This window comes from Siphateles boraxobius, unplaced genomic scaffold (assembly GCF_051911475.1).
Source record: "Siphateles boraxobius isolate OS27281-9 unplaced genomic scaffold, OSU_SipBor_1 13, whole genome shotgun sequence".
NCBI classification, from domain to species: Eukaryota; Metazoa; Chordata; class Actinopteri; order Cypriniformes; family Leuciscidae; genus Siphateles; species Siphateles boraxobius.
This window is the reverse complement of record NW_027508733.1, coordinates 13,893,552-13,907,500: the sequence shown is the minus strand read 5'-3', so window position 1 is coordinate 13,907,500 and position 13,949 is coordinate 13,893,552. Positions and strand designations below refer to the sequence as shown.

General features: G+C 37.2%; 3 protein-coding genes across 4 annotated transcripts in view; 1 reads left to right on the top strand and 2 right to left on the bottom strand.

The window, feature by feature from the left end:
- Nucleotides 1–6,876, bottom strand: part of LOC143735465 (natural killer cell receptor 2B4-like) — a 27,158-nt gene extending 20,282 nt beyond the window's left edge. The window contains exons 1-4 of one of the 2 annotated variants that reach the window (XM_077225650.1): nucleotides 6,743–6,876; nucleotides 5,944–6,273; nucleotides 1,130–1,417; nucleotides 1–1,016 (exon numbers count right to left, since the gene is read on the bottom strand). The exon at nucleotides 1–1,016 is cut by the window's left edge and continues 1,038 nt beyond it. In XM_077225650.1, coding sequence (XP_077081765.1) covers nucleotides 862–1,016; nucleotides 1,130–1,417; nucleotides 5,944–6,273; nucleotides 6,743–6,785 — 816 coding nt within the window. In that variant the 5' untranslated portion in view covers nucleotides 6,786–6,876 and the 3' untranslated portion in view covers nucleotides 1–861. The remainder of the gene's footprint in view (nucleotides 1,017–1,129; nucleotides 1,418–5,943; nucleotides 6,274–6,742) is intronic. The other variant, XM_077225651.1, reaches the window with a different exon arrangement.
- The window catches only part of LOC143735458 (SLAM family member 5-like), a 220,643-nt gene that overhangs the window by 152,376 nt on the left and 54,318 nt on the right, over nucleotides 1–13,949 (bottom strand). The gene's annotated exons all lie outside the window — the stretch shown is intronic.
- The window catches only part of LOC143735484 (uncharacterized), a 23,230-nt gene extending 9,281 nt beyond the window's left edge, over nucleotides 1–13,949 (top strand). The window contains exons 2-8 of the mRNA XM_077225686.1: nucleotides 10,221–10,538; nucleotides 11,282–11,379; nucleotides 11,470–11,575; nucleotides 11,919–12,038; nucleotides 12,144–12,211; nucleotides 12,292–12,793; nucleotides 13,254–13,949. Of these exons, the coding sequence (XP_077081801.1) occupies nucleotides 10,394–10,538; nucleotides 11,282–11,379; nucleotides 11,470–11,575; nucleotides 11,919–12,038; nucleotides 12,144–12,211; nucleotides 12,292–12,378 (624 nt within the window). The 5' untranslated portion in view covers nucleotides 10,221–10,393 and the 3' untranslated portion in view covers nucleotides 12,379–12,793; nucleotides 13,254–13,949. The remainder of the gene's footprint in view (nucleotides 1–10,220; nucleotides 10,539–11,281; nucleotides 11,380–11,469; nucleotides 11,576–11,918; nucleotides 12,039–12,143; nucleotides 12,212–12,291; nucleotides 12,794–13,253) is intronic.

Below are 13,949 nucleotides of genomic sequence, written 5' to 3'. Positions count from 1 at the left end.
TGGTGTGCCCCACACATGACCACAAAAAACCCTCTCTACAACGTACGGCCCATCTTCAGTGCACTGAATGAGTGCACACACCTCTCCCTGAAATTGGCCTAGGACAGGGCCCAAGTGTAGTCATGGTCTAGCCCATAGGGGTCTAGCCCAACAAGCAGAAGTTCCTCCAGGGTGTAACTTTGTACATGACAACACTTTTCACCTCACCTCCTTCATGAAATGACAAAACGAGGTATTGGATGTCTTGGAATGTGTTGTGTAAATAGGTCTAATTGAAGAATTTGTATGAATTCTGACTATGGTGTTTCCCACCGGTCACTTTTGTGACCGAGTATAAAACTTAATATTTCACTAACTTAACCAACAAAAAATCAAAGAGGGCATACCGTTTGAGTGTTAGGGAGGGAGGTCTAAGGAGTAAAATGCATGTACTCAAATTGCAAGAAAAAATTTGGGATTAAACGGGTTAATAGTGAGGCATTCTCCAGTTAAGGTACAGAAGCTAGGGTAAAAAGTCAATAGCCTTGGTGAATAGTTTTTGTTCATCCAAAACTTATAATTAATTAAAATGTTTATTTTTTTCTTCAGAAAAAAACATAGAGCTGTTGGTTGACTATAGTTGACTTCTGATGGCACTCTAACCAACTTTGTTTTCTGATTTAAAAACAAAAGGCTTTACCCATAAGTTGCAGAAATCCAATCTGAATTGAACTCATGATTCTGTGCTTGTCATTTTTGACAAGCAAAGCTTAGACTAAATACTCAATGGCCACCAGATGTGTATGTGCCGTATGCAGCACACATTAATTAACAGCCAAAAGGCTACATCATATTTAAACAACTTCATACATTAAACAGCCATTAAGGGACTGAAGGTGACCTTTCTGCTCTCAGTTTATGTCCAACACTATCGGATCTGAAGTGATCAACTAATAGAACAACAGTAGCCACGCCCACCACAGCAGAGATGACCAATCGGATCACGGCTTCAGTAAAACCACAACACTGTTCAGAGTCTAAGGGAAGAAAAAAACAGACTGAACCTTCCATTGCAATAAACTTTTGCTCTCTGGCTTTCTTAACCACAAATTAGCTCAGTAATTTAATAGTAACATCACTGCTGTGATACCTGCATATGGTTGACAGAGTTTAGTGATGTCCAGATGTGTGGTCTGGTGTGTGATGGTATTGTTGATCACACAGCTGTATGTGTTGTTATCCTGATATTCCACCTCCAGAGGTAGAGAGAGACTGATGCTGAGATCACACACACTGATGCTGGACAATACACTGATTCCTTTGTACCAGGAGAGAGTCACATCACTCACATTCAACACTGAACACACCAGTGAACATCTGGACACTGATGATGAATATTGTGAAGAGTCTCTGGTGATGTTGGGAACAGGCAGATGAGCTGAAAACAACACAGACGAAACAAAGTTCACAGAATTGTTTTGTAAAATACAGATTGAATTATTGTTCTCAAAGTTGCTGTCCTTCTGAGACTTAATCATAGGGTAAATAAAACATGTCCTCAGCTTTTTGCGGCACAATTAGAGAATTGATTCCCTCTTCATGATGGTGAACTCTCATCTCTTTTTGGGTCAGGGGCTGAAGGACGGCAATTTAGCAAACGATTAGCACCCCTAGAGAATATTAGAGACTACTTAGCACTCTCACCTCCACCTCAGCCACTAATGCTCCCTATATGAAGATTAAATGGCTTAGAATGCAGTTTACTCAAAGAAGTCGGCACTGTTTGCACTCTTTGTGTATTTACACCTTTGGAAAGCTCTAAGTAAATGAAATTTCGTTGAAAAGAGATGTTTGTGTTTATTCTCTTGATCAGCAGTAGTTTATTAAATGAAAGAATAGTGTTTAATAACTAACCAAGTATGCAGTGTAGGCCAATATACTTGTGGGATTTAAAGGAATAGATTTAGGTGTCTGAATTGTCGTGGTGTAGTTCTTTTATTGAGCTGTGCAAACTGTTGTCAGCACAGATGTTTTAAATTGGGTGTGTTACCTGATTTCAAAGATAGTCAGTTAGTTAGTTCCCATACTCATATTTGAGTGGCAGTGGGACTTTTCACTATTTTGTTTTCACTTTGTATATGTTTGTTCCAGTAGGTCATAAGTGCACTGTAGTTATTGGTGGTTAATTTCCGTCAGGTTTTGTTCTCCAGGCAACAACGTTCTACAGTATAGGGAGTGACACGTGACTTTGAATGAGTCATTCACTCAAAAATATCCACCATTTTCTTGAATGCTGAAGTCTCACCTGATTCATACCGTCCCCAGTGTTTCTAGTCAAATGGACACTTCACAAATTGAGATGACCCATTTCCACAGTTATCAACACCTAGTGAAGTTTGTTTTGATTTCTCTCTTTTTATCTTAATATACATCTATTATATAGCGTAATAGCTATTAGGCTACTGTGGCAGAAAAAGAAGAAGAAAAAAATTATTAAACCTGCGGCAAGGGCATTTCTATTACAATGGCTGAGGGAGTGAGGGAGTTTTTTTGAGAACATATCTTGATTCACATTTTTTGTTGTTGTTGTTATAGTTTTGAGAATGATTTGAGAATTTGAGTGTTAAAATATACAGCTGCTTACATTAGTGTCTTGGACAATGTCTGAATGAATGTGCTAATCTATCAACTGTTACAGTAGTTACACAGTGACTAAAGTAATATCAAAGATGGCAACAAAGTGGTATCACATTTTGAAACTACAAAAGTTGAGGCGCAGGTGCATCTGACAAATGAATCGACAACAGATTCAATACTCGAGTGAAATTGGAGAATTTGAGTCGCACACAGACCACAAAACTTGTAAGCAGCTCTGGTTGAAGACTGGATTAAAAAAACCTTCTGATGACACATAGATTATATCTACGTCTTAGGAAGGTCCCTTAATCAGCAAAGGGTGGCTCTCTTGGACTTGTTGTTTAGTCCCTGTTGTTAACTTGTTTTGTTCACCCAGCAGGGCTTCGCAGAAAATGCGATTGGGAATTTGGGAGTCATGAAAATGTACAGGCATGAATTTGGTTAGCAGATGTCACTGCTGTAAACTACCATATATATATATATATATATATATATATATATATATATATAATGATTATTAAAAAAGTTATTTTTTTGCAGTGTGTTGGCCTCTCCTCACTGTAGCATATGGAAGCCTGTGCATTAAAGGGGAACTATGCAGGTTTTTTTAGCTTAATTTACCTTAAAGCAACACCAAGGAACTTTTCCTCTGCGGTCACGCTACAGGTTGGAAGCGGAATTGTCCATTACCGCTGTCGTAAATAATGTAGCCTACCGCAGCCTACTGTCGCACGAGCACGCTCGCGGTTTATCCAGCGCCGGCTATGGCCACAGACCAGGTAGAGTATGATGCATGATTTTATGAAAGACATCACAAACGAAGAGAAACTATGTATGGCTTAAAACATCGAATTTTGTAGTTCTTTTTGTGCTACGGTTACTACCTGAAACCCGAAGTTACATAGTGCCAGTAAAAGCGATACAGACCATTTCAGGCTATGGCAGACGTGTCATTTAACCTATTGTAAGTCGATGTACCATCAAAAGGGTCTTGGAAATATATTATGAAGGTTCAAAAACTACAAAGTGTTACTTTAACTGAACAGCTTCGGAGTCATTGGAAGGGTTATGACTTTTTTTTGGGTTGAATGGTGGATGTCTCGCTTCCCCCTGGTGCCTGTGAGCGGAAAAACCGCACTTGCAACTTTGGGCCGGTGGGCCAAAAAAATCTGCTAAAATACTGTCATTATTGCGCTCCCTCACGCTGTTCGAACCCAAATGAAGAAGACATTTTAAAGAATGTCCCATCTGCTTTGATGTCATTGATCTACCTGCCTCTGGTATCTGAGATAGTGCTGATGTAACAGATGTAGGCAAGTGAGAGCTGTGTGTGTAAACCTGCGGTCTTTAGCGTCCTTGTTAGAGAGCCTGCCTTCTATGCGGACAGGCTCAAGATTTGCGTCTTGCTTAGAGACGGCAGTTTGAACGGGAGGTGCTACAGTGGTGCCATGACCCGGATGGGAGTGAGGTTTAGGGGGGTGAGTGTAACAGACGTATAGGCCAGTGAGAATTGTGCGTGTAAACCTCATTTGTGGTTTTTATCCTCCTTGTTAGAGCGCCCGCCTCCCATGCGGACAGGCCCAGGTTCATGTCCTACTTAGAGTGGGCAGTTGAACTGTCAACACTATCTCACGACCAATTCGTAGGCATTCGTACAATTTGTCCAAACCCCTGTGATGGGTAGGTTTAGAGGCAGGGTCAGGGCCAGGGGTAATTTGTATGATTTAGCCACCTAGTAAAATACGTAAGAATTGCCTTGAGATCGGGTTGGTTATATCCTATGTAGAGGTCCAGATTAAGGAGAAGTTCTAAGGCTTTTTGTCCACAAAATGACAAGACTACTAATATAGGCTACCTTCTTAGGGGAGTATTTTAATTTATGTGATGCAAGCCATGCTCGTTTTATCTAGTCAGTCTGCAGTGCAGACTAAGGCATTCTAAGGCATTCTTTCCCTGTTTCTTGGTGATGAATATATATTTTTCATATAAAATTCTATTGTTATTGGTGTGTTTGAAGATTTATTCCTCTGCATTAAAAAGTTTTGGAACCCCTGTTTTAGGGTAGAGACACACCAAATTGATGCCAAAGAACTAGCGCTGATGAAAGCCGACTGAGTTGTCGCCTGCGTTGGGGCAAAAACGCTGCACTTGAACATACAGAGAGAACTACAGCCAACTGTCAACTAGCATGCGTGTTCTGCGCATGCGTGTAAAGGAGATAACTGTTTAACACAAATGTCTGTGATTGGCTACAATGATCAGCGCTTCAAAAACATGTTGTATACATCAATGCATGGCTTACACAGATACAAAAAGCAGGCGTATATCAGCGGGGTGAGCGGACCCTATTTTTAACTCACTTTCAAACACTTCTGTGTGCTCTCAAATGCTCCCGTGCGTTGATCGTGTAGCCAATCACAGACATATCCGATCAGCTCAAGAACACAATAGCTAATTAGAGGTGTTTATGATTGCTCTCAACAGCGCTCAAAGGGTCACAATTTTAACATTTCAGTACCGAAGTTGGTACTTTTGGACAAATCTAGCACGTACTGACCATTTTGAATATCAATCCTGCCAATCACTTTCTTTATTCCACTCCGCTCATGTTTAGCCTGGCTCCGCCATCCTACATACTTCCGCTCAATTTTCATTTTCCTTCAGTTCTCCTTTTGGGTTGACGGTATTATTCTTGGGTTTTCTCTGGCCACATTTTTGCCGGTCCAATCAGTGAACAGAGGAAGTGGCTGAGAACGATTATGTTGAGGTCGTACGCTAGTTTGAGTTGTATGGTTACGTCACCAAACGTTAGCAATTGGTTATCCAATAGTTTTAAACCTCAACAGAGTATTCGCCTTCAAGGAAGTTAATGCTTGTCAATGGAGAGTGGCCAGACTCTCTGTACAAATGAAATGTACAAGAGTCTGGTAGGACCAGGGTAGCTCATGTTAGCGTAATATTAAAATTTTTGCCCAGGGACACTCAAATAAGGTGACGTAAATTAGCAGCCGCTTCTTGGCTCTCTGTTTTACTATTATTATCGTACACTTACTCGTTCGCTAAACTGAAAAGCCAATCAGTGTTCTCTCTCTCACCAATGGCCCAACACTGATTCTTCATGCTGAATCTGCCTAAGAAAACTAGACAGTGTCCGACTAGACCCAGCGGTGCAGAAATACGCCAAAAAATGAAGTCGGCCAATGCTCAAAAATAGCCAGACATTGCCCGACAGCCGATTGTCTACTTGGTGTGTCCCAGGCTTTAGAGATAAAACACTGAAACTCTATGAGAACTCACCACCGTTGATGGTTAGATTAATGTACTCACCATAAACAGTTACTCTGAATCTCTTGTCTGAAGTCCCTCCATTACTGATGATGGTTACTCTGTAAAGTCCAGAGTGTTTTATTCTGATGTTTTTGATGGTAAGAGACCCACTTTGATTATTCATCTCCAGTCTGTCTTTGAATATCTCATTACTGTCATATGTTGGGATGTTCTGCTTGTAGATTTCAGCAATACGAGAGTTTTCAGGTCCAAACCTCCAGAGTATCTGGTCGTCTCTCTCTATTGCAGAAACGCTGATGTGTAGAGTGACAGAATCTCCCTCAATCACTGATATTATATTGTCCGCATCTGAACTCGCCCCAAACACATCTGAAACATTATACAGATACTGTACATAACATTCATACATAAATAGAAGAACTTCAACAAACGTAACTTTGGAGAACTCCAAGCTTAAAAAAGCAGTATGTTTCTGTTTTAAAAAAAGACCCACAAAGAATCCAACAGGAAATGCTTTAGTTCTTATAAATATCATTACAATGATCATATCTTTACACCACAAGTTTATGAAAGCTCAAAAAGGAGAGGAGATTGCACACATAATAGTAGAAGCTAAAAAATAAAATAAAAACCTTTTAAGAAGTCAAATGCAAAGACAACATTTTTCGATTTACATCATCATCATTGTAGTGTCCACTATGGCTTAGACATTTTGCAATAATCAGTGTAACTGCACCAAACACTAGATCGCACAAAAAGGGTTTCGATTTTCTGCTTGATCAATAAAAACAAAATGCATTTTATAGTAAGTAAAAGTATAATGATAGTAAAATCTCACCCTGTACAGAGATCAAAAACAAGATGAATCTCCACATGCTCATTTTTATAGGACTGTTGAGTTTCTGTAGAGTTTGGTGGCTCTCGGTCAATGAAAGCAACAGTTCTTCACTGCTGCAAGGTTGTTTCTGAAATCACGTGATATCAGACTCAGACCACAGTGGGTGTTTTACTTCTGCAACCTTTGACACACTAAAACCCAAAGGCAGTTTATTCCTTTGAGCACATTTCAAAAACAACAAGGATTAAAAAAAAGGAAACAAAACAGTAAAACAAAAAAGTTACGTTTTTGAGAAAGATAAAGATCCTTCTATAGTTGTAATGTTGATTTTATACAAATATTTTAAATCAACACTATTTGCTGCTGTTGATATTTTAATATGCTTTCAATTTTAATTTTAGCATGACTATATTTTCAATGAAATAAACTCCGTTCTGTAATATTTTGCACTTGCGTGAGAGAAGAAACAGCATCACCCACCACTGTGGTTAAAGAGTTCTCATCTGCCTTTTGCCACAGAAAACAGGCACATTTACCATCAGTTTTCTTATAGCTCTCTCATATTAACAACAATCAAATATGAAATATTTCACAATTCAACTCTGTTGGCTTTGTTTAGATTTTTTAAAATCCGTTTTCTATCTAAACATGCAGATATGAACATTTATAACTGTGATAATGCTGAAGGGCACAGTAGTACACAGAATCACAGTATTTTAATATTCTATAATATTTTGTATGTTACTGGAGAGAGACTTTGATGTCTGTTTAAATATTAATGACAGTGTTTACACATACCATCAGGCCCAAACACAAAGGTATTTGCCCTATTTGTCTGTAGCCTTTGTTCAGGTTGTCACCACTTCCTCCTGATTGCTTGTTCAGTGATGCGTGGGTGTGTTGAGCTCAGTGTCACTGAATGTGACTTTCATTGTATATGATTTGATGTTTTGTTTACTTGCTTACATTTTAACAACATGCAGTAAAAAAATTAGATTCAAAGCTATATGGTGATTAAATCAGAGATTGCATATATTCTATATGGTGATTAAATTCCCTCAATGAATCGTATAGGGCACCAGAGAGTAGTTTGATATGCAGATTAATAGCTGGTGTAATGGCAATCTGTTGTGTTCTTATGAATTACTTTTTTCTTTTAGCTTCAGATTATGCAGCCCATATGGTGTTTTATGAACAAAGTTTGAGAACAGCACGTTCCGATAATTAACCTGATTAACATAAGAGGAGTGCATTCAACCAATCAACTCCAATAACTTAAGAGGTAGAGGATTTACCTCAATTTATCAGCATCCTTCCACCACCCCATCTCCTCACTACTAGTCTATTCTCATATCAATCAAGGTTCGGTTCCATGGAATGAAAGCAAGGCTGTGAGGGATAGACGTAGGCTACATGTTGTTGTTAACTGTTATTTGATGTGTTTTGGGTGTTCTGCTGAAGAAACTTCAAATAATCTTTCCAATAAAATTTCAGTAAACAAAAAAATGACAATATGAGCTGTGGAAATTTTAAAATGATCTAGGAACTTTATTCAGATTTTTCCAGCGGATGCCATTGAAAACATGGTAGGTAAGTCTAATCACTGATGTGAATGAGGTTTATTATTATTATTATTATTATTATTTATAATTATGTGGGCTTATGTCAGGTAACCTAACTGTTAACCCTTGGGCCGTATTTACAACACATGTTTTATCTCACCACTAAGAGTTACAGGTGTTCAGGAGAGTTCAGTTCCCCCTGTTTCCCCTTCAGTGCACGTGCGCAACATCAAGACGAAAATCATGACCACATATTTCCGCACAAGCTCCGATAAACGGGTATATTGTGCATTGCGGTGTTTTTACTTACTCTCCATCACAGTAATGTACATTTTACGTTGTTTGCAATTACATACAGGTTTTCAATTATAGAATGTATATTTTCAGATGTTTTATGGCTCAGTCAGATGTAGGCTACATGGTACTTGCTAATTCTAGTTCTAAGTTATTTTTTATTATTGTTACTCTGTGTGTGTGTGTGTGTGTGTGTGTGTGTGTGTGTGTGTGTGTGTGTGTGTGTGTGTGTGTGTGTGTGTGTGTGTGTGTGTGTGTGTGTGTGTGTGTGTGTGTGTGTGTGTGTGTGTGTGTGTGTGTGTGTGTGTGTGTGTGTGTGTGTGTGTGTGTTTGTGTGTGTGTGTGTGTGTGTGTGTGTGTGTTTATGTCTTTTTTGTCAGTTTTGCTACAGACATAAATAATCTATATGTACTGCAAAATAAGTAATCTGTGTTGTTATTCTCCTTTACGATATTTTATGATACTCATCTACTTGAAGGCCTAAAAGTATTTTTTCTGTATATTACATTTTTAGGATTCATAACACACTGCAGTAATGCTGGTGATGTATTTAAGTGTCATCTTTATGTGTAAACACTGTCATCCATAGATCAGTCTCTTCCACTGAGAACCCTAAGAATGTAATATACAGAAAAAACACTTTTTCTGGGTCTTCAAGTAGACGAGTATTCATAAAATATTGTAAATGAGAATAACAACACAGATTACTTATTGTGCAGTACATAGTTTATTTATATCTGCAGCAAAACTGACAAAAACGACACACACACACACACACAGAGTAACAATAATAAAAAATAACTTAGAACTAGAATTAGCAAGTACCATGTAGCCTACATCTGATTGAGCCATAAAACATCTGAAAATATACATTCTATAATTGAAAACCTGTATGTAATGGCAAACAACGTAAAATGTACATTACTGTGATGGAGAGTAAGAAAAAACACCGCGATGCACAATATACCCGTTTATCAGAGCTTGTGCGCAATCATGTGGTCATGATTTTCGTCTTGATGTTTCGACTGAAGGGGAAACAGGAGGAACTGAACTCTCCGGAACACCGGCAGGTTAGAAGTTTTACGTCTCATTTTACACAAAGATTTTAACAATATCTCTCATATATCACAGAATGACAAAGGAATTTGTTTTTGTTTTTTGACATATTAGGTCACTTGGTGTTTGTATCTATTTTTATTATTTTTTTCATGGCGGGACATCAGATACCTTGCAGATAGTTTTGTAATTTCTATTTTACCATAATGGAGACTGAGTGATTATTGAGTTTTAGTAAATGCATCACAGAATAAACTGAAGAAAGTGATGTTGTGTCAGAGTTAACATTGTCATTTTATACAGTAGATTGAGTGTAAATGTTTAATGCAAGAGGCTGTTCTTGAAAGAGTAGATGTCAAGGAAAAGTTTTCTCTCATTCATAATCATAGTTTATTTTTTCATCCTGACTAGTCCGGTTTTTCATACATTAAATCAACTTGATTCATGTAAAATTACCAACTTCAGCCAATAATTAATGAGCAAATGTATATTGAATATCTTGCAAATATATATATATATATTTTTCCAAACATAAGACTTACAAATATTTTCTAAATCTGTTTCAGGTGTGTTTGGTGAAACTGATGAAGTGAAGTCAGTGTCAGTGACTGAGGGAGATTCTGTCACTCTAAACACTGATGTTAAAGTACAGAGAGATGATCAGATACTGTGGACGTTTAATGACACTCGTATCGCTGACATCCACAGACAGATCATCTCTTATTATGATACATTTGAGATGTTTAGAGACAGACTCAAGATAGACAGTCACAATGGATCTCTGACCATCAAAAACATCAGAAAGGCTTATGCTGGACTTTACAAACAAGAGATCATCAGGAGCTCAAGGTCAAATATAAGTGATTTCTATATTTATATTTATGGTGAGTTGAAGATATTTTAATACATTATACACACCCTCATCATATTCATGTCATGGCATCTTTTCATTGTCCTGATGATTCATAATGACTTTTAGTTTCTTTTAATCGAAATTGTAATTCAATTATTGACTGCATAATTTAAGTTTATAGCGAAAAAGTACATTTCAAATTTTACCTGTCTGTCTTTATTACTGTTCACTTTATGAATTGGAGTCACTATAAGTGCAAATGAAGTAAGACACTATTTACGCTGTTTAGATTTTTGTTGTAGATACTTTTTGTATACATAGAAACAATTAGCACCTTGATTAAATTTAGTGTAAATAGCGATACAGTTGATGCTTCTCACACAAAATGTAAATAAAAAGAATAAGTTAATAATTGTATGGCTATAATCTAGGTGAATAATATAAGATACTCTATTATCAGTTTCTTAAAACACTGCACATGCTATGCATTTTATTATTTAATATACAAAGCAACATACAAACATATGTTTGTTTTGCATATTTATATACTTTACTGTAATATCTACTTTTTCTGTCTTACTAAATTGTATTGAATTATAAGTATATATTGCACTGCTGTTGAATGCCTGAGCCTCAACCAAATACATTTCAATGTACAAATTGTATTTAACATTTGTATGACAAATAAACAAACTTGACTTGAAGTTTGCAATAACCAACACTGCTTTTAAATTAGAAAACAGCTACTTTTATTGTTTGTATACTTCTTTCCAGATCATCTTCCTTTTTCTGTCATCACAAGAAACCGTTCTTCACCATCAGGATCATCAGATGTGCAGTGCAGATGTTCACTGGTGTGTTCAGTGTTGAATGTGAGTGATGTGACTCTCTCCTGGTACAAAGGAATCAGTGTATTGTCCAGCATCAGTGTGTGTGATCTCAGTCTCTCTTTTCTCTCACAGGAGGAGAATTATGAGGATAACAACACATACAGTTGTGTGATCTACAATCCCACCACACACCAGACGAAACATCTCAACATCACTCAACTCTGTCAACTATGTAAAGGTATTAACTGGTCTGTTATTCTGTGATTGTTATAAATAAAGCAGAGTTGTTGTGTTTTGTTGCTTTGTGTTTGCAAAATTTTGCAAAATGTACCTTCAGCAGATATGCACATTTAAAATCTACAGCCCACATTTAAAATTTGTACAGCAAGTAGCAAAACATGGTCTGATATATAGTGTATTTAAAAAAGGACAAGCGTTTCAGATTGTCTCACCCAAACCCAAATGTCCCTCTGAAGACGTGTAACCCAACATGTTAGGTGTATCCTTCCATCATCATGATTTACTTACCTTTTAAACTGTAAAACAATTCAAAGTTTAAAAGTTTTCTCTGTTCATTACAGCACAGGACCAGCGTTCACGTTTCATGATGGTAATAGCTGTTATTCTGGCGCTGCTGGCAGCAATAGCTGTCGTTGGAGGTTTGATTTACCACAGAAGATGTAAAAAAACATGGAAAATAGGCAAGTAATTACATGCAAAAATACATAAGCTTGAACATATTTTATTGATTTTAAATGGTGATTAAAAACAAAATTTTAATCAGTGTCTGATTATTATTAAAACAGTTAAGCCTCATGATGAAGAGATGCATAACGCTGATCCAACAGTCTGTGCAGATCTGCTTCAGTCTACGGTAAGAACTGAGACTTTTCTGCCTGTATAAACCCATCAACCCATCATCTTATTTTTGATTCTGGTTCTGTTTTCTTGCAGGACACCGCTGCAGCAGATTGTTGCAGAGTGTGGGGCTCGCGTTCCTGTCGTTTGATGCTTCCGGACATGTCCTGCTGTCTTCGTTGAGTTCGTGAACTGGCCCAGCGCACCTTCACGTGCCTTCATTCAGCCGTCCGAATAGGAAGCGCGATCGGATAAAGGATCATCTCAGAGTCCACGGTGGTCCCCAGACACTCTTCAGAGACCTTGTGATCTGCTACAATTGGCCAGTGCAACACACACACTCTCAGAGATGCACATCGTACCCAATTCCACACGCACTGACTATTTACACATGCATTTCCGGTGTGTCTATTTGCCTAATATATAATTTGGTTGTTTAATTACTTTGCCCCTTTCTACTAATAACTGCTGATTTGTTGTGTTTCTTGTGCATGGACAAATGTGGAAGTTATATGGACCTGTGAATCTACCGGTGCAGAAAAGCTGTTACTACAGGATGTGATGTATCTGTATGGGTTCGCAGCTTGTATATGTCCATGTATGTCTGAACAAGTACCAAAAAGGAGTAGTGGGGTCTAATATTGCTTTATTATTATTTTTTCTCTCTCTCTTCAACTGAACATATATATATATATATTTGGAGTTGATGTTTATATATATATATATATATATATATGTATATATATGTTATAATATTTCTTATTTACTGCTCATTAACATTTTTTGTGTGCCCATTAAAACAACATTGATGGGAAGAAAACCTCAGACTATGTACATTTTTGATTGTTATATGTAACAGGTGGTTGATTTATGCTATCCTGGGCTTATTTTGACAGGCCTACTCCTGTCTGGCGCCCGAACAATGAGTTAAACCGTAACACGGTATTGAATTGTTTTTGTCTTATTGGGCGTGGATCACCGTTACAAGATCACAAAGTGTACTCAACTGTTGTGACATGAATTTAAGATCAAACTTTTTTCTTTTCTTTTTTTTTCAGTTTCTGCAATTCATCCAACATTTTATTATTATTTAATGTGGAGCACTTCACATATAATGACCCCCACATGCTCAACAGTGTTCAGTGGCGTGGTAGGTTTCCTTCTTGCTCTGTCTATTCTTTGCACTTTAAGTTATTTAGTTCCACTTAACACTTATTTTATCTTACTCTATATTTTAAACTTAGGTTTAAGTGTTAATTGGTTATTGTTTATTATTGATTCATTATTTTCAGTTGATTATTTACTGATGCCTAGAGTCTAGTGTTAGTGGATCTTACACAGATTTAGGCAGCGCCCTGTTTTCCAGTTCCCAAATAGAGACATGAACAAACAACTGGAATTTGCAGAGGGATCCCTAAGCTCTTTTTTTTTTGTAAAGATGAGATCATTGTATCCATTGCACTGATATATATATATAACACCAAACATTAAGCTTACTTGAAGCATACATTCACACATCACAATCATACTTTTTTTTTGTCTCTCAAGATCAAAGCTGCTAAGGTTGTTTCAGTCATACAACTTTAAGCATTAACTATGTCTTATAACTCATTATTTCTCTAAGTAATTCAGTAGGTAAAAAAGTGTTCAATTTTCTAAGTCATTCACTGTTGTTGACATTTCTGTAAAGATAAACTTTTATATGTTGATGCCTGCTTGTTGTTTGAATTTCTATATTAAAAGTCTATAATAGT